The sequence below is a fragment of the Aquila chrysaetos genome, chromosome 1 (genome assembly GCF_900496995.4).
Source record: "Aquila chrysaetos chrysaetos chromosome 1, bAquChr1.4, whole genome shotgun sequence".
In the NCBI taxonomy this organism is placed as follows: Eukaryota; Metazoa; Chordata; class Aves; order Accipitriformes; family Accipitridae; genus Aquila; species Aquila chrysaetos.
This window is the reverse complement of record NC_044004.1, coordinates 71,389,501-71,410,291: the sequence shown is the minus strand read 5'-3', so window position 1 is coordinate 71,410,291 and position 20,791 is coordinate 71,389,501. Positions and strand designations below refer to the sequence as shown.

Here is a 20,791-nt window from a genome sequence, read left to right as displayed (position 1 = left end):
CATTGAAAAGGACAATGACCACATAAAATTTGCACTATAATGCAAGTCTATGGGCATTGACTTTTTAATCATTCCTATGTGTAATATACAGGTGAAACTGAGAAAAATGTTTCCCGCTGTAAACCTGTTAAAATAAGAAGAGAGGCAAAGATAAGCTATTTTTAGTGACCTTGATCTCCCTGCCACTAAAGCACTTGTAAGGTATTCTCTTTGCGACCTAAATTTATTATAGACACTGTAAGAGATGTGTTATTTTCCAAGTTTGCATGTCCAAGACAGAAAGCTGCCAATGAAATTGCACACAAATGAATATATAGATCAGTCAGGAATGAGTTAGAGTAATAGCAAAAGCTAAGATGTAAAGTATTAAGGGAAGAAGGCAAGTCAGTCCAATATCTTGATTTCTAACAGAAGTCAAAGATCTGCAGAATTTGTGTTCAGCTGAGTGAAAAGCATCTGTATGTACATACTTACTATGAACATCCTGTACACTTATGTTGTTTCTCTTGTTTTCTTCTTTCGTATTCCATTACGTCTTCATTATGCTGCTTGAAAAGCTATAAAATAGCAGTATATGATAAACAGCTATACAACGCACAGCTGCAACCAGAGAACAAAGATTTCTACAGAATATGAAATTCCTATTATCGGAATGCAAACCAATACATAAGTGGGACAATAGAGAGTAAATTATCAAATGTCCAGTGAGGCATTTTGTCCACACCTTTTTCATTTTCTGCTGGCTGATGGGGGGGGGGGGGGGGGGGGGGGGGGGGGGGCTGTCCTACTGTCAATCAATCCACCACCACTCCAAAAATGGGGGAAGCCCCAAAGGGAATCCACCCCACCCTGAAGAGTGTTGTCACATGGGAGTGCTCCTTGACCTGCACATTTCTTCATGAGAGCTACTACACTCTGCTTGCTTTATCAACATCAAGCCTGTGAGTTCTGTGAAACAGGGAACATCTTACATCTGCATTTTGCTCAGGAAAAGGGGGTCTTAATCAATTGACTAGAGCTGAAAAACAAGAAGAGAATCCATCTGTAGTCTGATAAACACAACATTATTTAGGCACATCTCTAGGGTTTGTTTTTTTGTTTTTTTGTTTTTTTTTTTAAGATCCATTGGGGAAAACAATGTTAAAGCCTTAAAACAACAGTCTTGAAGAATTAATTCTTCTGTTGTGGCTGTTTTAAGTTTGCAACAGAGAGAAGCTTAATAAGTTGTTCATTTTTATAAAGAAAAGCGCAAGATAGATTTGGGAAAAAATAAGTAATCCACATATCATGCTTCAGTCTCGACAGCTGCTACAACCATCCATTACCCCAATCTGCTAAGTAGGTTGTAGTCATTGCCTTCAGATCACTATGGTTTGGGAATAGTTAAGTTCAACAAAACCAAACGAAAACACTTACAAGAGCCCACAAGGCAGCAGTGGTGCTAAAAGCCAAGCCAACTCCAAACCAGTTCGGTTGGTCATAATTACGTCTTTTTGCAACAAATGCAGAACGAGTAAAAGCTAAAAAGGCAGAAGGTTACAAACGTGTTAACGTTTTTCAGGTTTAGACTACCAAGTCAGTTACTGACACTCATAAAATCGGGGGGGAAAAAAAACCCCAAAACCAAACCACAACAACAAAACACCCAAACAGATCAAATTATCACGTATAAATGGTCCCCATAACACACTCCCTGATCCGAGGGAAAGGAGAGAGGGGATGTGGCCCTGCCAACAGTTGAAAGAAGTGCCTTTCCCCGGCCACAAAAACCCATACCCTACCCCATTTTTTGCTTGCACCGCCTCTTACTGTCCCCTGCAGAAAGCTCCCACCCCCCGGCACTGCCTTCCCGAGGGGGACCGGCACCACAGCTGCAGCGAGGAACGGCGGGTCCTCCCCCCAGCCTGGAAGCAGCACCGACTTAATACCGAAAAAAACCCGCAAAACCTAATTGGTTTGTATAAAAAAAATAACAAGAGGGACATTGCCACTACAGCTTGTTTTAATTCCAGGCACGAAGCGAGGAACGCTCCAGCTAACGGGGACGACACCGGGCCCTCCGCCCGCAGGCAGCCGAGCTCCCACGGCGTTCGGTCCAGCGAACAGGCCGCGGGGCACCGTCGCGGCCCGCTAACGCACCACGCTCTCGGCGCAGAGGACGACAGACTCCCACTCGCCTGAACCCCAACGGGCTCCCCGCCACCCCGAGCTCACGGCGAGCCAGGCCCCGCTCCGCCCCCACCGCCGTCTCACCGAGCCTCGGCGCTCCCGCCACCAACCGCAACCTCTCCCCCGCCCTCAGCGCCGCCGCCATCTTGTCGGATCGACCCGGCTCCGCCCACGGGGAGGGGGAGGAGCCTCCACGCGCCCCGCCTCTCCCCCCCGCCCCCCCCAGCGCCGCGAGCGGACGCGCTCCCCCGCACGAGGCCCGGCGGGCCGGCAGCCTGCTGCGCAACGCCACGCCCCGCCCCGCCCTTAACCGCGTCTGCTGACGGTAGAGAGCGGCAGCCGGAGCGGGTTGACCTGTCCTCCCCGCGCCTGGAACCGGCTCCGCGAGACCGGGCGGGCGTGGGCAGGGCGACGCCTGACCAGCCCCCGCCCCTTTCTGCCGTACGCCCGCGCGCGCGGAGAAGGCGCTGCCCCACCCCCCCCCCCTCCTCAGGGCTAATCCGTGACGGCGCTGCGCGGGCGACAGCCTGACGTACAAGCACGGGGTTACGGGCAGGGACACGCAGGGCCTGACTCAGCGGGCGGGACGGGGCGGGCCGGGCCGGGGACGGGCCATCCCCGGCTCGGCTCGGCTCGGCACGGCCCGGCACACCTGGCGGGGGGGCGGGGCCGGCGCGGGGTCGCGGCGCATGCGCGGGGCCCGCCGTGACCCGGCTGGGGAAGCCCTCCGCGGTGGCCATTTTGGCGGCGCTTCTCTCCGGCCTGCTCAGTTACCACGTGAGCCGCCGCCCGGGGCTCGGCTCGGCGCGGCGCGGGGCTTGCCCGGCGCGCAGACGGCGGCCGGGAGGGGCCGGGCCGTCGGCCGGCGAGAGCGCGGCCGTTTGAAGGAGGGAGGGAGGGCCGGCGGGGGTGGGTGGGTGGTGAGGCGGCGGTAGCAGCGGTGGCAGCCAGGCTCCGGCGGGGAGGCTCCCGGCAGCGGCGAGCGAGCAGCGGGGACGGGACGCAGCCCACCCGTCCGCCCCCCCCCCCCCCCCCACCCACCCACCCACCTCCCTCCCTCCCCGGAGCCCCTTCGGCGGCGCCGGAGCCAGCGGCGGGAGCGGCGGGGAGGATGCCGTCGGTGAGCCTGCCGCCCAAGGAGAACGCGCTCTTCAAGCGCATCCTGGTGAGTGGCGGGGCGGGAGGCCCGGGCAGGTGGAAGGCGGCGGTCCCCGTCCCCCCCCCCCGCCCCCCCGCCTTGCCCCGGCTCGTTCACCGGGCTGGCGGTGGAGCGGAGCCTCGGCGCCGTCCCGCGGGCCCGGCGCCACCGCCCCGGCCCTTGGCGGCGGCCCGGCCGCCGGCTCCTTCCTGCCGGGGCAGGCCGGGCCGGGGGGAGCCTGTCACCCGCGGCCCGTCCCGCCCGGGCGTGGGGCCGGAGGAGCGCCGGGGGGCGGTGGTGGGGGTGTGCAGCCGCCTCTCTCGCCCACCCGAGCCGCTGCCCGCCGGCGGGCAGAGCCGCGGGGCCGGGGCCGAGGGGCTGCCCCGTGCCCCAGCGCTGGCCGCGGCGAGGCACTCCAGCGGCTCCGTGGAAGTACCCCCGCGGCCGCTTCACTCGTCGGGTTGCTGTCTGCGGCCGCTCTGCCCAGAGCTTTTCTTTTTTTTTTTCCTTGGCTTTTTTTTTTTTTTTTAATAACTCAGATCTTTGCCGTAGGCAGTGACCAGATTTGTTGGTCGGTGGGGAAGATGGCTTTCACAGGAGGAAGCGGAGAAGGATGAAGGTTTTGAAGTCTTTCCGAAGTTTGATTTACAGCTAACTCTTGTTCGAGTTTGACGATCGATTTTTCCGGGTGGCAGCCGGCGTGTGGATGAAAGAAAGTGCAGTGGAATTTAGGCAATAAACCTCATTTTCAGAATGAGATTAAGATAGCGTGCAGTCCAAATACCACCAAAGCGTGCACAGTTCAGTTGCGTTTTAAGGAACTTGTTTCAGCTTTGGTGCGGTGTTGCAGGAACCTTGTGTTCCTAAGGACTTGGGGTGAATTGAGAACTACAGATTCACGTTAGTGAGCAACTTCAGTGGATTTATTTAAAAGACTCTGTTATCTGGGTCAAGCACTATATTGCTTTCTCTCAAAAAAAGTCAGTTTTGTCTAAAAATCTTATGTCTTGTTTCAAAGAGGCTTAGACTGCTCTCTTGGATCCTTCCAGAGATCAGAAGCAAGATGAGTACTGTAGTCATCTTGGAGTAACAGCACTCTTACGGCTCTGTAAACTTCTGCCACTTAGAGTGGGGGGGATGAGTGTAGCCTTCTGTCACTTCTCTTTTCAAAATATTTTGTGAAAATGAAATAAATCTGTAGAACTAGAAATCCCTGTGTACAGGCATCTCATCGTGAGATGTGCAGCTTCAGTTGGGGTTAAAAAGTAGATACAGTGAACTGTAAAGCTTACTTCTAGTTTGAAAGATTCAGTCCTCCTTGGGAGTTGGTATGGCCTTGTACCAAGTGTGTAATTTTTGGTGTGTTATGAGCTGGGAAAGTAGTAGCCTTGTTGCTCACTCACCCATATTCCTTTGCATTGAGGATGGCTTGTGTGGTTACAAGACAAAGTGAATCGAGGAGCCTGTCTGTGTTTAAAACTGACTGGTTTGGGGTTTTGTTGGTTTTATTTTTTTGTTTTGTTTTGGTTTTTTTTTCCCCTGAGCTTGGTGCATGGCTGGCTGAGTATTTCTGTGGAGGGCAGGAACCAAGGGAAGAGTAAGAGTTTCTTTGGAGAAAAAGCTGGCTCAGTGCCTGTGAGTTGGATAAAGCTTCGCAATTTGGTTCAGGTCAGAAAAAAGAAAGGTGTGCTCCGGTCCAAGCAGATTTCTATAGACTGAAGGAATTTTAATTTTGTCCTTTTTTTAACTTTAATAAAAATACAAGAGTTTCAGGTACTGGGTAGGCTAAAAGTTTTTCTGGCATTTTGATGTTTTCCTGTATCTTGCAGGGATGAGCCTGTGACCGTGTAGTCTAGTATTAAGACTGCCCTGTGATTAGGTGCCTTTGTAGCACGTGGTGAACAGAAAAGGCTTGAAGCTGGTTTTCATCACTCTGAAAATTTGGCTAATGAACTACTTGTCTGCCTTGTTATGGATAATGGCCCTACTTTGTGAAGTTTTGATTAAGTGTTTGACTTGAATTAGTGAGGCGTCTTTTAGGAAGTCCCATTTATCAGTGCAAGTCCAAAGGAACATTACTTCCCTACTCCTGTGCCTTTACTCCACCTCTCTCTTCCTGCAGCCTCTCTTTGGTCTTTGCCTTCTTTTCAGGAGACTGTAACCCTTCATTATGCTGTATCCTCTGCCGCCTCTTCCTTTGGCCCATGGGTGGCTGAACAGCAGCAAGAGTAGCTTGAGTCTGCCTGGGCAGTGGGCTCCCTGACAGGACCTCTGAGCCCCCGGCCAGCTAGCGAGGTGGTCTGATTGTCTGGCCCTGGTTCGGCACATGCTGTCTCCTGGCCCGGGCAGACCACGGAGTTGTTCCATTGAGCGTGCCTGGATGAGATTTTTTTTTCAGCAGATGCTTTGGGAAGCAGCCCAAGTGGTATTGAAAGGATGCATTACCCTTCAAATAGATAATTATTGGTACACAGGCTGTTCACAGAAATATAAAATCATTCACATTCTGATTTTCATGGAGGTAGTAAACACAAGAGTTAAGTAGGTAACAGCCTTGTATTTTTGTAAGTGAAGCATAAAATGAAAAAAAGCAAACTGATTTTGTGTGTAGGTTCCTGAGGACTCATTTCTTTGCCATTTTTAAGAAGTATGCCTGTAACACAAATGTTAAATGTTAAGGTCTACACCAAGCTGCCCAGCTTTCCATAGCGAAAGGCAATAACTAGCTTTCAGAGTTTGGGGGTTTTTTGTTTGTTTTGTAGTAAACATCTTACATGATCAGTAAGTTTCTTTTGCATGTGGATTTGCTTGCAAACCAGCATTTCCACTTAACTGGCAAATTCTGAGTTCAGAAGCATGTGCACTTTGCCTTTGCGTGTTGCAACACACTTAACTAGACTAACCTCTTCTAGTCACTTTACAGGTATGTGGAGGTTCTAATAGAAACATTTTTCCATTTGAAAGGCATTTTACAGTTTAGTGTTCCTGTAGTACAAAGGGAAAGCGATCTGCATGATTAGTTTGAATAAAAAAAAAAAAATCCACAGGATTATCGATCGCCATTCTGCTTAAACTTGCACTTCCATTAAAAAGAAAGTTTCTAGCTTATATTGTTTTTATAGTTTTAACTATTTGCTGTTAAGCCTGCAGGTAGATATTCCTGTTCTTCTGCTCAAAGTTTCTGTGGAATTTAGATGAAAAGTGGATTTCTACATTTTTCCCTTTTTGTTTTTGATCCATTTGAACATTTAAAATTAATTGAGTCCATATAATTCTTTTGGACACACGTAATCTCTAGGCAGACCAGATATTACTCAAGAAGAATTCAGGTGGAGGCAGAGGGAAGGGTAGAATAGCAAACGCAGGAGTCAAAGGAATGGAGAAGCTGACTTTTTGGTACCCAGAAGGCTGAATGCCCTATGAAGTAATGGAAAAAGCAGTTTACTCCATTTTTGCCCCCTCTTGTTACTAGCAAGTATAAAACTAGTAGTTGTAGGAAGTAGGAATGACTGGGGTTTTTTTTTGTTTGTTTGTTTTTTTAATTTTTTATTAAATATAACTGATGAACGTTCCTGGCATTTTGCCAAATTATTCAGCCACTGTATTTGATCAGGTATGGTTCATCAAATATATTCAGTTTTATTTCACAAATCCCAAAGACAATATTCAATTAACTTTTGTTTGGACGTAGAAGTTAAATATATTGAAAATGTATTGAAGAAATACTAAATACAAATCTACTGGAGGTGCCATATATTATGTGGAAGAGTTTTTCAGTTCCTTTAAGCAGCAGAGGATAAACTTCTTGGAGTCATGATGTTCTGGCAGAGTAAGATGATGCAAATACTTCTCACTATTGCTAGTGGGCTTAGCCTCTAGCTGAATACAGTTTGAGCGGGGAGAAGTCTCAAGCATTTAAGAAGTGAAACATCATTGTATTTTATGATGCAAACAAACAATTCAAGTGAGGAACTAAGTGTGTTCAGGCCTTGTTTAAATAGTTTTACTGATTTGTAACTCTAGTACATACTGTAGAAGTAGCATACTGAAGCAGCAAGGTGCCATGCTGGTCTGGGCTTGTGTGTATTATGTTGTATGCAGGTCAGAGTTTCTCAGTTTGTTCAGGACTGGTGATTATCGGTGGTCTTCATGATGTCTGGAGAGCCATACATCTTCAATCTCTGTATCAGTTACCTTATGTGCTAGGCAGGCTTGATTAGGCATGGCCAGAACCTGTGTCCCCCAGTGGGTTATTACAGTAACCAAGGTGTCTGCTGCAAGAGAGGGGGGGTTTGAATTTCACCTTTAGTTAGCCGTTTCTGTGGTGATGCTACCGTGCTTGATGGTATTTGTCTTTGAGCTGGTCGTCTTCCTTTCCATGCTGGCTTTGACAAGTGTTCTACTAAAAGATACAGGAACTTCCTAATGATAAGAAAGCCTATTGAACAGCGTCTCTGCAATGTCTCTGCTGTAAATATGCCAAGTTCTTCCTGCTGGGCTGTCTTCCTATTTCTTCATTCCAGAATCTGCTCCCTGTCCCTCCACTTTCAAACTAGACAGACCTGTGCTTCTCCTTCACTAACACTTTCACCAGCACCAGTCCTTTAAAAATACTGTTCTGTCTTGTAGAAGTTCAGGTGCTGACTTCAAGGTCGCTGAGGTGGCAGACTTGAAAATCTCTTCTTAAGTGATCTTGATTCAAGATTAAAGACCAATTTCCAGAATTTCACTTTTATCAGTAACCAAATAAATTAGCACATTTTGCATGCAATCATGGTTGCATTTGCATGACACTACAGTAATCAAGTATGCTCACCACTGGAGTTTCACCACATACTATCTCATCTGAAACATGCAATTGCTAACAAGGCTTTTCCAATGTCTTGGCTGTTGAGATGTCAATCGCTTGTTTTTCCTTTGCCAGAAGGAATACCCCGCTTGGCTTTGCCAAAAGTAATAGGAAAAATTATGTCTTGGTTGAAACATTGGAATGGAAGTAAAGAACAGACCTGCTGCTTTAAGCAGAGTCACTGTTCTTGTTTTTCAGAAATATTTCTCAAACTTGCTAAAGAAATTAATTACTGTTTGAGACTCCAGGATACCATTAAGGAATCACTTGAGCAATACTGCTGTTACTAAAGCCTGTTCACCGAATTAGGCCATTTGTTGTTATTGGGGCTGTCAGAAATTGTAGAAACAGGATTCCCTGCTGTAAGTTTCTGAGGAGCAGTATAATTTTGTTCCTTACTTGTTTCAGTTATGAAAATAAAAGACTTATTAATAGAAACACATCCTAATTTCTTCATGGTAGTAAGATCATAGCCGGTCTTGTGTTGTTACAGCTACAGGTACTCTTAGCTGAACCCAAAGTGTTTTTTGTAATGATCCGAAACTAATCTTACTTGGGGCAATGGAATTAATCCAGTTTATGTGGTACTACCCTTTATTTCGGTTAGAATTTGATCAAGTTGTGTTCGTTCCTGTTTTTCCAAGGTTTTCTTAATGAGTTTTTGCTGATTGCAATTTCTGGGCATCTCAAGTTTAAATCTCTCGTCCACAGTAGCACTGTGTCAATGCAACAAGAGTGGTGATAAGGAGTTACGTCTTTTCCGATTTTGCTGATAGGGGATTTAGAGAAAATGAACAATTATTCATTGCCACCCTTAAAACTGAGGTCAATGAGACTTGTTTCAAGGATTTCCGTTTGCTTCTATGATACCACACAATCAAGTTAGCATACCTTGTAATGTTGTAGAACAACCTTTCTTACCTTACTAGCCACGTTTAACTATTTCACAATGCCTCAGTGCTACGAGAGAACATCTCATATATCTTGGAGATAAGGGTGAAAAGTACTCTGGACATAATACATGAGTAGAAAATGTCAGTAGCCTCACCATGTGTTTTGGGCTATGTTGCGAGATACAGCTGAGTTGAAATGTTCGTATAAGTCCAGAACAACCTGTTGTGTGGGCTCCTTTAGACCTTTTCATGCCATATCTTGGAGTTTGAACTGATTTACTTAGTTGTTTCAAATGATCATTCAAAACCAAATATATCCTGTGCATACCAGATCTTTTGTGAGGTCCAGTCAGCTTCATGCGAAATTCAGAGGTGAAGCCTGAACGTAGGGGTTCCAGGGTAATGGACAGAAGTCAGCTGATCTCAGTTGACATGGCCAAATTAATGGTAATTCCCCCCAAGAAGGAAAGATTAAAGTAAGCAAGTAGTGGCCAGTAGAACTGATGCTGAATAACAAATTTTTCAGAAAGATTCTTGCTTCAGTGAGTGAGAATTTCTAGTTTTACTTCTAGAAGAGCTGTAACTATTTGTCAGCAGCTGTTTCCAGCCAGATTTTGTCAAATACAGGAATGAGGCCAATTCAAAAGCATAGACATAGCATAGATTTTTTTTTTTTTTTCTGCCTCAGTATTAAATGAAAAGGTACACATATTTCTTATCTTTTTCCTAAGTAATTTCAGTTTGAACTTGTTCTGTTCCTCTGGTTAAATTCTACCAAGCAATGCTAGTAATGAAGGTATCGGTCTCTTCCAAAAAGTAAGGCAAACTGTGCAGGAGGATTTCTTTCTCTTCAATTAGGCAATTGCAGAAGCTGTTTCTTACACAGAAGTTCTGTTCATTAACACCACAGAGCAATGGGAGAGGATGATTGGTTTTGAATTGACAGCAAAAAATCATGCAAGTTTGCCCCAGAGTTTTTCAGCATTAACGTATCTGTAAGGTTTGTGTGGGTTTTTTCAGTCCTTGAGTTTAAACATCTTGTATTTGTCGTGAAACTGAATCAGCGTGGTGGAAGCTTTTGCCTAGAGCTGTTGAGCTGTTTGATACGGTTAGTGCTCAAAAGACCCACTAATTCACGGTGAGTAGTTGCTCCTAATGCTTCCAGCTTTCAGAATCTTCTTTACTACATTTAGCTTGAATTAGTGCACCTTAGTGACTTGACCTGATCTAGTCTAGCTGTAGAGAGAGTAACTGTGCTGGAAAACAGCCTTGAGCTGCGCAGTGCCTGGACTTACCATCTTTTAAGTTGGTGCATCTGAACTGTGCTAAAGAAATAGATAGCAGAGTGTCTGAGTGGCAGACATGCATATCATGCATTGTAAGTGCACACCTTCGCTAATGCTAAGGCCAAGTATGCTGACACTTTCTGCTGCCAAAGGTCTTACGGCATTGTAGTTGCCAACATTGCTACGTGATGCCACAAGTGTACCTGTTCATGGCTGCTAGGGGGAGAAACTGTGGAGTCTGCTAAGGAGCACATTGCTGTAGTTGAAAGGATTTGTCCACCTTGGTTCTGCTCAAGCCTCACAAACCCTCAGGGAAGAGGATAGCAGAGTGTCGAATCCCTGAATTGTTCTGGCAGAGCAGCCCCGTTCTCCATTGTAATTTCTCCTGGGACTTTCAGATGCAAGTAAAAAATTTGCCTGTGCCCATGTGTAGATCAGTTGTCCTATCAGGTAACTCTTGTATATGATGGGGCATAGTCTGCGATATATTGCCTCTTATGATGACACAGGCTACGTAACCTGCTGACGAAGAGAGGCTGAGTACAGTGGACTAGCAATGAGAAATTAAGTTTGCATCTCTGCTTTCTCTTGGGGCTGAATCCAATTTTGGTACTCGTTTGGTGAAGAAAATCATATTCTTTGGCTAGGCCATCATAGCATTGACTAAATGAGGATGCTGGCTTTAATGGAGTTACGGTCAGTGAGAAGTGATTTCCTGCGGGATTTTTGGTGGTGGTTTTAGGGTTTTTGTGGGTTTTGTTTTGTTTTGTGGTTTTTTTTTTTTAGAGTATTTGAGTTTGCATTTGTTTTAATACAATTAATTGGCAGACATGGGAGTTTAAAACATTAGTGTTAAGTTGGAGTTAAAATTGTGACCTGGGAAAATATGTAACCTTAGAAGAGAAAACAGTTAAAAGTTCTTCATATTGTTTTTTGCAAAATTCTGTCTTTTTAGTAGAAATTGCATGCTATTGTTAATGTTCCAGTTCAAAGGGCATAACAATTGGGAATGTGATCCCATCCCACACACCTGGGTCTGGTATATCGTTTTTACTCTCCCCCCACTCTTTCATATAACCAGCTGTGCTGGTCCAAATAAGAATAAAAAGAAAGCAATCAATAACACCCCAGTGCTCCCATTTGTGAGCTTGGGGAGCAAATGGTACCTTCTTTGCTTTGGTACTTATTCTTGAGGAAAAACCTCTAGTTTTGCATGCTTCCAGGTAAGAAGACAAAAGGTAGCTTCTCCTGTATGTTGTTCTCCTATGACTATCTTCAGCTTGCTCATGAGACACTTGGGTCTGCTTCTCACCTGCTTAATCAGCTGCAAAATCCAGCCTGGATGGACTCTTATGAGACTTTTTTTTTACTACTGCGAAGTGGTTTTGAAATACTTTTGAATCGGCTAGATTGGACATACGCATCTTCTTAAGTGCCCCTGCTAGAAAGGCAGTTTTCTGCTTTCTCTGTTGTGATTTAGGTGATTTTTTGCTTGGGTTAAGTTGAGTCATACCTAGTGGCAGTGTAAATTCACTGTGCTGTGAAGCTTCTAGTAAGACCTGTGGTAACTCCTGGCATTATACTGAGTTAAACCTGTTGTTAACTATTGATGTTACTGAACATACAGGACACTTTAATCTGCAGTGTAGTGATTATAAAATGTCTTACAAATAGCAAATTTAAGTTGGGATGGCTATTAAATTATTTACTTTGGTTATTAAATGCTTGCAGGACATGAAGACTGCTTTGTGATAAAGAGGATTTGCACTTCTGGAAGTGCATATGTGCAAAATATTTCATGTGTAATGGTAGAATCTGGTCTGCCATATGCTGTGTGTTTGATGCTGAGATACATACCTGCATGTCAAAATGCTGCACTTGACTATTATCCTTGCATTTTAGTTGGAAACATATGTACTTGACCATTAAAATGTCTATTTTGAGAGGGAAGGAATATGTCAGAGGCAAAATGTGCTGCGTGCTTACAGGTAGCAAAGAACTAGAGAGCCTACTTCTGTACCTTTCAAACTTACAGCTGTAAAATTTCTAAAATGCACTTATGAAAATGTATTTGCTTATACGATATATAAAGAAAACAATGCTGAATTAAGTTTGGACATGGGTCATCTCTGTGCTATTGTCAGCAGACCTTAGGAGTCCAACTATAATCAGTAGCATGGCCCATGTGTATAACCTCGTGCGTAACCAGAGCAGTTGCTTTAGAATCCAAGTCAGTCTTATTTGCTAGCTGTAGGTTTGATAACAAGGTTTAGAAAGTAGATACACTAGGGAGGGAAGATTCAAAACTGGAAAACTGGGGTGAGGGAGGGAACAAACTCCATGTAGCTGTTAGCTGTCCAGACGTAGGTAAGCTGTAAACAGTTAAGTCTTTTCACCTTTCTTGATGGCAGCCATCGAGGAAGAAATGCGGAGGAAATAATTCACACTTGGCATGCTAAGCCAAAGACTGATTCTGCACAGATGCCCTAATACAGCTCAGGGATCCGAAGGCCAGAACATGAGCCCTCCTTCCACCTTAGACTTGGGATTCTAGAGAATATGGGCTGCTTTGTTCATTATAATTTCACCGTCAGTCTCTCTCGTAATCACCATGCATTCAGATCCATTGAATAAATGCTTGATGGTATGGGAGTGGTGCAGATACAAATTCTCTCCTACCTGCTATGGTCTTGCATGATTTTGAAGGAGTCATACTCTGTCTGCCTCATCTTATTAATTCTTTGTAGAATTGTATTAAAGCAGGTGCTATTTCCTTGCTATAAATATAGAAAATGAGTTAAAGGTTATAAAAAGAATCTTTTGTGTGTTTGGAGTAGGCTGTAATTCTGGCCACAGCATGTATAGAAAAGCTTGTTAGATATCTTAAAAGATCTAGTAACTTATTAAAGGAAAAAGCTTTGAAGGGCAGCAAATGTGTAATAGAGGTTCTGTGCTGATGGGGAGTCAGATTCTTTTCTTTTAAAGCATTAGCCTTAACCTTACTTCTTAGAAGTTTAGCTTTTATGTTTTCTCATTGCATGATGTCACAAGCTGTAGCTGGAACACTTGTCTGTCAAGCATCACAAGCAGGCTCTGACTGCTGGCTTTGGAAATGTATATATGCAGGAGTTTAGCTTAGAGGAGGCAACTGTGCTCTTTTAGCAGTCTCTGTAACAGAGATGTATGTTACTTCTGCAGAACAGCTGTCCCAATGTAAGGGTTGGAGGCCTGGGAATGACTACTACAAACTATTTATCTGGGAGGAAACAAACTACCCAGACGAAGAAAATTTCTGCTTCTAGCAAGCCTGTATCTTTATGTCCCAAGAATACTTGAGATGTCACCATTCCTGCTTCTGTGATTTTTTTTTTTTTTTTTTTAATTATTACTACTGGTTCTTTTTTCTCCTCTTGCTCAGAAACTACTGACTCCCTTAGGGATTTTCTCTCCCATGCTCTGTATTACTCACGCTCATCTTTCCTTGTGTTATTCTTTTTGTTCTTCCTTTCCCCTTTTCAATATTTACTATCTCCTTTTTCTTAAATGATTTTTCTTTCATGTTTCTGTTCCTTGAAGCCACAGATTCACCAGGGTTTCTACCAGCCATGGTGGCATATGCTGCATTCCTGACTTCCTTCTCTCTCTCTCTCTCTCTCTCTCTCTCTCTCTCACCTTTGGAGAAGGACATAGGTGTATGCATGGCTTCAAGTAGTGGAGTCTCAGTGATGCTGTTGGACCCGCTTTGATGGAATAATCTTCCTTTCTGAAGAAGGACAAAACATGAACTCAATTTCATTTGTTCCCTTCCTTCCACTGTCAAAACATACAATGTGTACATGGAATACATACATAGAATAAGAAAACCCATAAAATGACACAATTTGAAATGTTTCCATTAACAGAATGAAATAGGCTTGACATATTAACATGAAAGGTTGGAGAAGTTGTATATAGCAAATCAGTCCAACTTGTCTTGATCTAGAAACACCTGAAAATGGAGGCCTATGATACTTCGCTGGGGGATATATGCAGCTATGGCTAGTTCCTCATTTGGTACTTCAGGTGATAAAAGTACATGATCAGTTCCTGATAATTTATTGGTCCTATCCAGTGTTCTCTGGGTCGATGGGAACCTTTCTGTAGATGTAAGTGGATATAAACTCGTAAATTTTTCCTCCCTGCAGCCTAAAGGGAGGATTTATTACAATTCTCAGTGAGTTTACTCTGTTACACAAAATACCTTGCATCTTAAGTTCTGTGTTACTCCGAGAAAAATCTATGTGCAAATATTTCCTGTCTGTAGCATATATACCATCTTGGCTGACTTTCCTTAAACCTCAAGGTGAAAGACTGGTTGTTAGAGTATGTAAAATGGAACTGTTCAGAGATAAGATTTCATGTTCATAGCCAGCATCTGAGCAGCTGTACTTAAAGGCAAATTGCGAAACCCCAAAGTACCCTTTCTGCTTGTGACAGTGCGTTAGTTACACTGCAGACGTGTTCTTAAGTTCCTGTGGCTGCACCACTTCTGTGACAGGTTTTGCTGCTCTCACACCCACCTAGGTGGGACCAAATGGCAGTTCTGCTTTCAGGGAGGAGGCCTGGGCGGTAACTTATGTGAGTGATGATTTCAATCAAAAAAAAAAAAAAAAAAAAGGCTTGATCCTGTTGTGTTGTCACCTGTAAGCTCTCTGTCAGCTCTGACCAGTGGCTGATTAAAGTGACTCAGCCAGCTACTTGAAAGCAGGTAGTGACTAAAAGGTGTAAATAATAACCAGTCAAGTTTAATAAAAAAGAAAAAAAGATGCCTATACAGATTTCCTCTTACCTAACCCTTGATCTTCCTTTGCTAGGTGGTTGCCCTGCTAACTTTTCCTGTCCTTAGTGATGGAGTGAGTTGTCTTTTAGAGGTGTTCAAAGTCAGGGTTGGACAGGGCTTTGAGCAACCTGATGTAGTGAAAGCCATGGGCAGGGACATTGGACTAGATGATCTTTCAAGGTCCCTTCCAATCCAAACCATTCTGTCATTCTTTTGTTGACATGTTCCTCTCTGAGTCCATCTTGCTTTGGATGCTCTCTCTGAGCATCTTCCTTCTCCTCCTCCTCTTTCCTTTCCCATGATTCCCTTTCTCCAAAGGGTGGTGACAGGATAAGGGGGAGCAAGGTCCTTGGTTTGTGATGCCTCTTGGTCTTCAGCCTTGATATTTCAGCTGTATGTCTTCAGTACCTAGAAAATAATACATCCACTTACTGGTGTACCAGTGTTGCAAAAGCAACGTAAAGCAGAGAAGTTGAGATACATACACCATTTTCTTTTTTAAGCTTTTCCATAACATTGGTGTAACTTCTAAAGTTTTATTTTTAGAACTTTGTGCTTGATGGGAGGACCTGTTGGGCCTGCCCCTCCTAACTTTTTTTGATGGGAGTGCTTAGAGGACTAATGGTGTCCATACGTGCTTATGAGTGCTCTTGTGTAGTTAATTTGGAGCAGTGTGAGGAAAGGTGGAATCCTGAACAACAACTTATTTAGGAGGACTTGAACGCTGTCAGCTGTACCCACTTTTACACTCCTGTCAGCCATCCTGCCACCAGAACTGGTCAACTAGAGTTAGTGAGATCCTGTTATGAGCGACTTCCTAGTTACCGTAGGATTTGGGTCTGTGCTCAAGCAATGTGTGTTTCTTTACTCTTATACTCAAGTCAGGCCATTGGTATTACAGTAAAATGAAACCGAAGAAATTCCTAGCGTTTGCTTAAGTGATTTAAAGTGAGTGAATTGGTGTTTACAACATTACGTCTTCCTCCTTTGGCTTCTATTTAAAGATGAGCACGGGGAGTGGATTGACAGAAGTAAAATGCTAAAACTGGTTTTAGAAGTTCATGCTGTGTGCCATTTTGCATTGCAGTCACCTTGCATAATGAAATGAGACTCAAACACAAGGAAATTGTTAGATTTGGATTTAATAAAACTGTAGAGGAATGTTTTAATTTCCAGTATGGCAAGATAATGTTAGCATATACCAGTTTTGAAAGTTTGGATGTATATGAGATATATGTGGTATTCAAATTGATTGCAAGACATTGCTTTCAGAGATAGTTTAAGCCAAGTTCCAGTGATTTAATTTTCTTTCCTGCCTGTATGGTTGTTGGAGGTTGTCTCATGGTGTTTCTGTGAAAGAGAATTGAGGCAAAGTGAGTTGAATGCTTACCAAGATGCGTTATGACATAAGGTTTGCCTTTATGTTAAAGGAAGGTTGAATCTCTGTAGGCACTTATGCTTCCTGTGGTAACTTATCTGAGAAATTGCTGTATGATAATGTGTCTTCAATTATACATTTAAATTTATGTTCTTACTAACATACACTTTTTTCTGGTGATGGAAAGACTTTTTAATCACAGGAAGCTCATTAAATAGGGTTCATTAAAATATTAGTACATTTTCTAAAAGCACTAGCTGCACTGATGCTTAATTTCAGGGGTGCAGAAATAGTTTAACTCTAAATTTTTTGAATAAATGTACTCTGTTCTTCTTCAACAGAGGTGTTATGAACATAAGCAGTATAGAAATGGGCTGAAGTTCTGTAAACAGATCCTTTCTAACCCAAAGTTTGCAGAACATGGAGGTAAGTTTTCAAATGGCATGTGCTCTCTTTTTCCCCTATACTTTAGGATAGAGTAGTAATTTGTAAGTTTGATATTTATAGCACTTCATTGTTAACCTTTTGCCCATAAAGCAGTAAGACCGTCCAGAAACCTGCACCATGTTAAGTACTTATTGTTGGTAAGATTTGTAATTTTAAAGACGGGTCTTACCAGTAGTCACAGCTTGCCAGTCTTTATCTTTATGCTGCAAGTCTAATATTCATTATAGCACGGTGCAGGTTTCTTAATACACGTATGTATTGCTTAAATCACTTTTCAGGGGAAATTGTTATCCCTACTTCATGTAGAAGTGAAAGACAAAAGGAAGGGATTGAATATTGTTCAGCACTGTGGTCTGCTACTTCTTTTGAAGGACTAGTCTTATTGTAAAAGAAGAAGGTGTTTGTACCTTGCTGTATTTTCAATCAGCTCTTAATACTGAGTTGAGAGTTTCTTTCTGCTGTCCAGAAATGTGTTTGTTTTTTCTTTGCCACTAGTTTGGCATGGGTGGATGCGTGGAAGTCTCAGTGTTGTGAATAAATACTTGAGTAGTTACAATGCTCCTTTACTTAAAAAAAAAAAAAAAAAAATCTCTCCAAAATGTTTGTAGAGCAGACAGTTTTTAGCGCCTTTAAAATAAAATGCTGCTTTACTTTTTGGTGGAAGTAATGCATAGAGTTTATTGTCATGCATGATATACTTAAGTGAATAATCTGCCAGTATAGTTTTCCATGTGAAAAAAGAATGCAAAATCTTGATGCTGATAAATGAGTCTAAATTTGTATTTATACTATATTTCGAGTTGCTATATTAAGCTTAAAAACCTATGAAAATGAATAACTGGTACTTATTTAATCTTTTCTTTTTTTTTTTTTTTTTTTTTTTTTTTAGAAACCTTGGCAATGAAAGGACTAACATTAAACTGTCTAGGGAAGAAAGAGGAAGCTTATGAACTTGTGCGTAGAGGCCTAAGGAATGACTTAAAGAGTCATGTCTGTATCCTTTTTGAAATAGGGCTTTTGCTTATGAATGAAAAAGGTTTATTTCTACAACTACTCAATTTATAGAATAGCAGCAAAAGCCAGTACCATTAGACTTCAAACTGGAAGTTCAGAATTTTAAATTTTGTTTCTAATACATAAGAATATTTTGTTTAAGCTCTCCAAAGGGCAGATGCTTTGCAGCTATCTTTGCAGTCACACTTATCTCAAATATTATTCTGGCTTGCGTTTTATTTTTTTTTTATCATCAAACTGCAATTCTAAATATATGCTGGGCTGAACTAGGCATTTAAGCATGTGATTTGCTTTAAAAACATTAGTAGTTGCCATTACATTGATAAGGACTTGTCATATACTTAGAATCCAGGAAGTGCAAGCACTTCAGTTGTCTAATATAAGCCCTTACTCAAAAATGTGTTTGAGTAAGCCTGATAGTTTTTTCAGAGATCCTATTACTTTATTTCCTCCCCCAGTACATGAAAAATACAGTTTACAGCATGTTATATGAACCCTATGTATGTAACCGGCAAAAAGTTCTCTGTCTTCAGTTTGCAAGCAGTTTCTTTGTACAGCTGAGGAAAAGAGTTGTAATGATGGTAATAATGTTACTGTCCATTTATAAAATGACTTAAGAGCTTTTTACCAACTGTTCTGTCACTGCCGTGTTGGATCTCTTTTCTCCGTGTTCAAATTCAGTAGAATCCTTAACAGAGTTTTCCAGGTTGGCATGTCTATGGCCTCCTTCAGAGGTCAGACAAGAAGTATGACGAAGCTATCAAATGCTATAGAAATGCACTGAAATGGGACAAAGACAATCTTCAAATCTTGAGAGATCTTTCTCTGCTACAGATTCAAATGAGGGATCTTGAAGGTTACAGGGTAAGTATACATACTGCATTTATTATCAACTTCTAGGGAACTGCAGCAAAGGTGGCAAATTGTTTGATGACACTTTTAAAAAAATACACAGAGTTAGATCCAGAGTGTTAAAACTATGTACTACTGAATACTTTGTGAAGGTAAAAGCAGACGTGCTACTGAGCAATTTCTATGAAGTATACTGATTTAATGGCATATTAAATGATTCTTTTTCAGCTCAGTGCAGAATTGTTTGTTTGTTTTTAATGCTGTATAATCCAGCAATGGACAATGCCCGGTCTTTTTGTTGTTTTCTTGGAAGGATCCCTGCAGGTAAAAGGCAATGTGTTCAGAAGATGACTGTTATTCAGGCAAAGGAGTTTCTATTTTTCAGTAACTTTTTACCATATATCTCTCCTCCTTTAAATCAGTGGCCGCCAGTTTTCTCTTGGCAGTTGGGTAGTGGTACAAAGCAAGCAGTATGCTGCATGAAACATAACATTTTGCTTCCCAACCAACCTGGGCATTAATGACCGCTCCTTTGGGTCCAAATATTTCCTTACGTTTCCTCTGAGCTGAAAGATCGTGGATCAGAACTCTTGAATATTCCTCTTCTTTCTTGATTTAATACTCAAAATGTTTAGACTACTATCTTGTTTTCTTCTGTTTATTTTGTAGTAAAGCTGAACGCAGTTTGGTAACTTAGATTGGAATCCTCTTTCTGCCTGTTACTGCACACCCAGTTACTTGCTGCCTTGTGTCAGTTGTCTGTATTTGCCATGTGAGATGTTGTTTCACAGTAATGAACCATTACGAGGTGGTAGTGTCATGGCTGTGATACTTCTATAAAGAAGAATACAAACTTTCTATTGTCTTCTCTACAAATGCTACTCCTAATGTAGTTAGATTATTTTTTTTTTTTCCCCATCATCTTGAATTGCGAGCTGATGTCTAGCTTGCCAGTACCTTTATTTTTTAAAGTAGCAGCTTCTGTTCAGTATACACATCGCAGAGATGTGTATGTGGTTCAGGGTAAGTCATAGTTGCTGCCCATGATCAATGTGTGGCTCACTTAGGGTTAGGCAGAACAATGACTACAGAAGACTTGTTTGTTTCTTACTGAGCTATCCAGGGAAAGATGACAATGGTTACCCTAAGTATTTATAATTCAAACAATAATTAATTGGAAAAAAGAAAAAAAAAACTTAGTTCCTCCTAAGTTACAGGTTTTGTGCCTGGAAACTTGTCCATGATTCAGCTGATGTAGACTGGTGTAATAAGGTATTCCTTTTCACTGGGGGGGGGATAAAAAAAAATCTTTGAGATTTTTACTTGAGAGACCTTGGATAATATTTTATGTCAGGTTTTCATCTTTTCAATTTTCCTTGCACCTTGAAAGTTGTGGTTGTTAAAACACATTAGCTGGTCTCTTCATAGATTATTTCCTTTTCAAATTAGGGTAATGTTAGTACGCTAAGAACAAGTTTTGTTCTCAGAGCTGTGTGGAACCATCAGCTAACATAGGTCTTCAGTGAACGTATTTCCAAGTTAGGACATTTCTTAATCATTGTTTTTTTCATATTAGTGATCTAGAAATTTGACTTCTTTCTTGCTGAGACAAGATATCCAAAACTGAGCATAGGTGCCAAAATTCATTTGCAGATGTGTGTTCTCTTGGCCTCTAGATAAAGGTGAATACAAATGTATAATTGCTAAATATACAAGGAACACGTGGTTATAGAATGCATTAAGGATTAAATGTTAACATGCTTAGAAGCCAGTAATTCATGACTGATTATATGCTAGTTTCTAAAGAATGTGAATTTACTCTCAAAAGTGGGAATAATGTTGTGGGGTTTTTTTTTTTTCCTTCACTTTAACTTCCACCTTCTCCTACTTTATAAAATTTTGAGTGATCTTCATTCTAGTCAAACTGCTATAACTAGTTTTAGTTC

The 20,791-nt window shown here is 42.3% G+C and overlaps 2 protein-coding genes across 3 annotated transcripts in view; one reads left to right on the top strand and one right to left on the bottom strand.

The window, feature by feature from the left end:
- Nucleotides 1–473: 473 nt before the first annotated feature.
- NDUFC1 (NADH:ubiquinone oxidoreductase subunit C1) lies at nt 474–2,388 on the bottom strand. The gene is made up of 3 exons (XM_030008339.1): nt 2,254–2,388; nt 1,417–1,520; nt 474–557 (listed from the first exon to the last, which is right to left on the bottom strand). Exons 1-3 carry the CDS (start codon nt 2,312–2,314, stop codon nt 474–476), a joined length of 249 nt encoding a protein of 82 aa, XP_029864199.1. The 5' UTR covers nt 2,315–2,388.
- A 399-nt stretch (nt 2,389–2,787) lies between these two features.
- NAA15 (N-alpha-acetyltransferase 15, NatA auxiliary subunit) overlaps nt 2,788–20,791 on the top strand; it is a 41,654-nt gene continuing 23,650 nt past the window's right edge. Inside the window, exons 1-4 of one of the 2 annotated variants that reach the window (XM_030008305.2) lie at nt 2,788–3,334; nt 16,874–16,958; nt 17,869–17,973; nt 18,700–18,857. In XM_030008305.2, coding sequence (XP_029864165.1) covers nt 3,281–3,334; nt 16,874–16,958; nt 17,869–17,973; nt 18,700–18,857 — 402 coding nt within the window. In that variant the 5' untranslated portion in view covers nt 2,788–3,280. The remainder of the gene's footprint in view (nt 3,335–16,873; nt 16,959–17,868; nt 17,974–18,699; nt 18,858–20,791) is intronic. The other variant, XM_030008315.2, reaches the window with a different exon arrangement.

What these genes read in the sequence shown, in the direction of transcription:
- NDUFC1 (XM_030008339.1), bottom strand. Translation starts at nt 2,314, where the DNA reads ATGGCGGCGGCGCTGAGGGCGGGGGAGAGGTTGCGGTTGGTGGCGGGA. An exon ending in GGCGGGAGCGCCGAGGCTCG is followed by an intron (nt 1,521 to 2,253) that starts GTGAGACGGCGG and finishes CTGCCTTTTTAG; the next exon opens with CTTTTACTCGTTCTGCATTT. An exon ending in CTGCTGCCTTGTGGGCTCTT is followed by an intron (nt 558 to 1,416) that starts GTAAGTGTTTTC and finishes GCTATTTTATAG; the next exon opens with CTTTTCAAGCAGCATAATGA.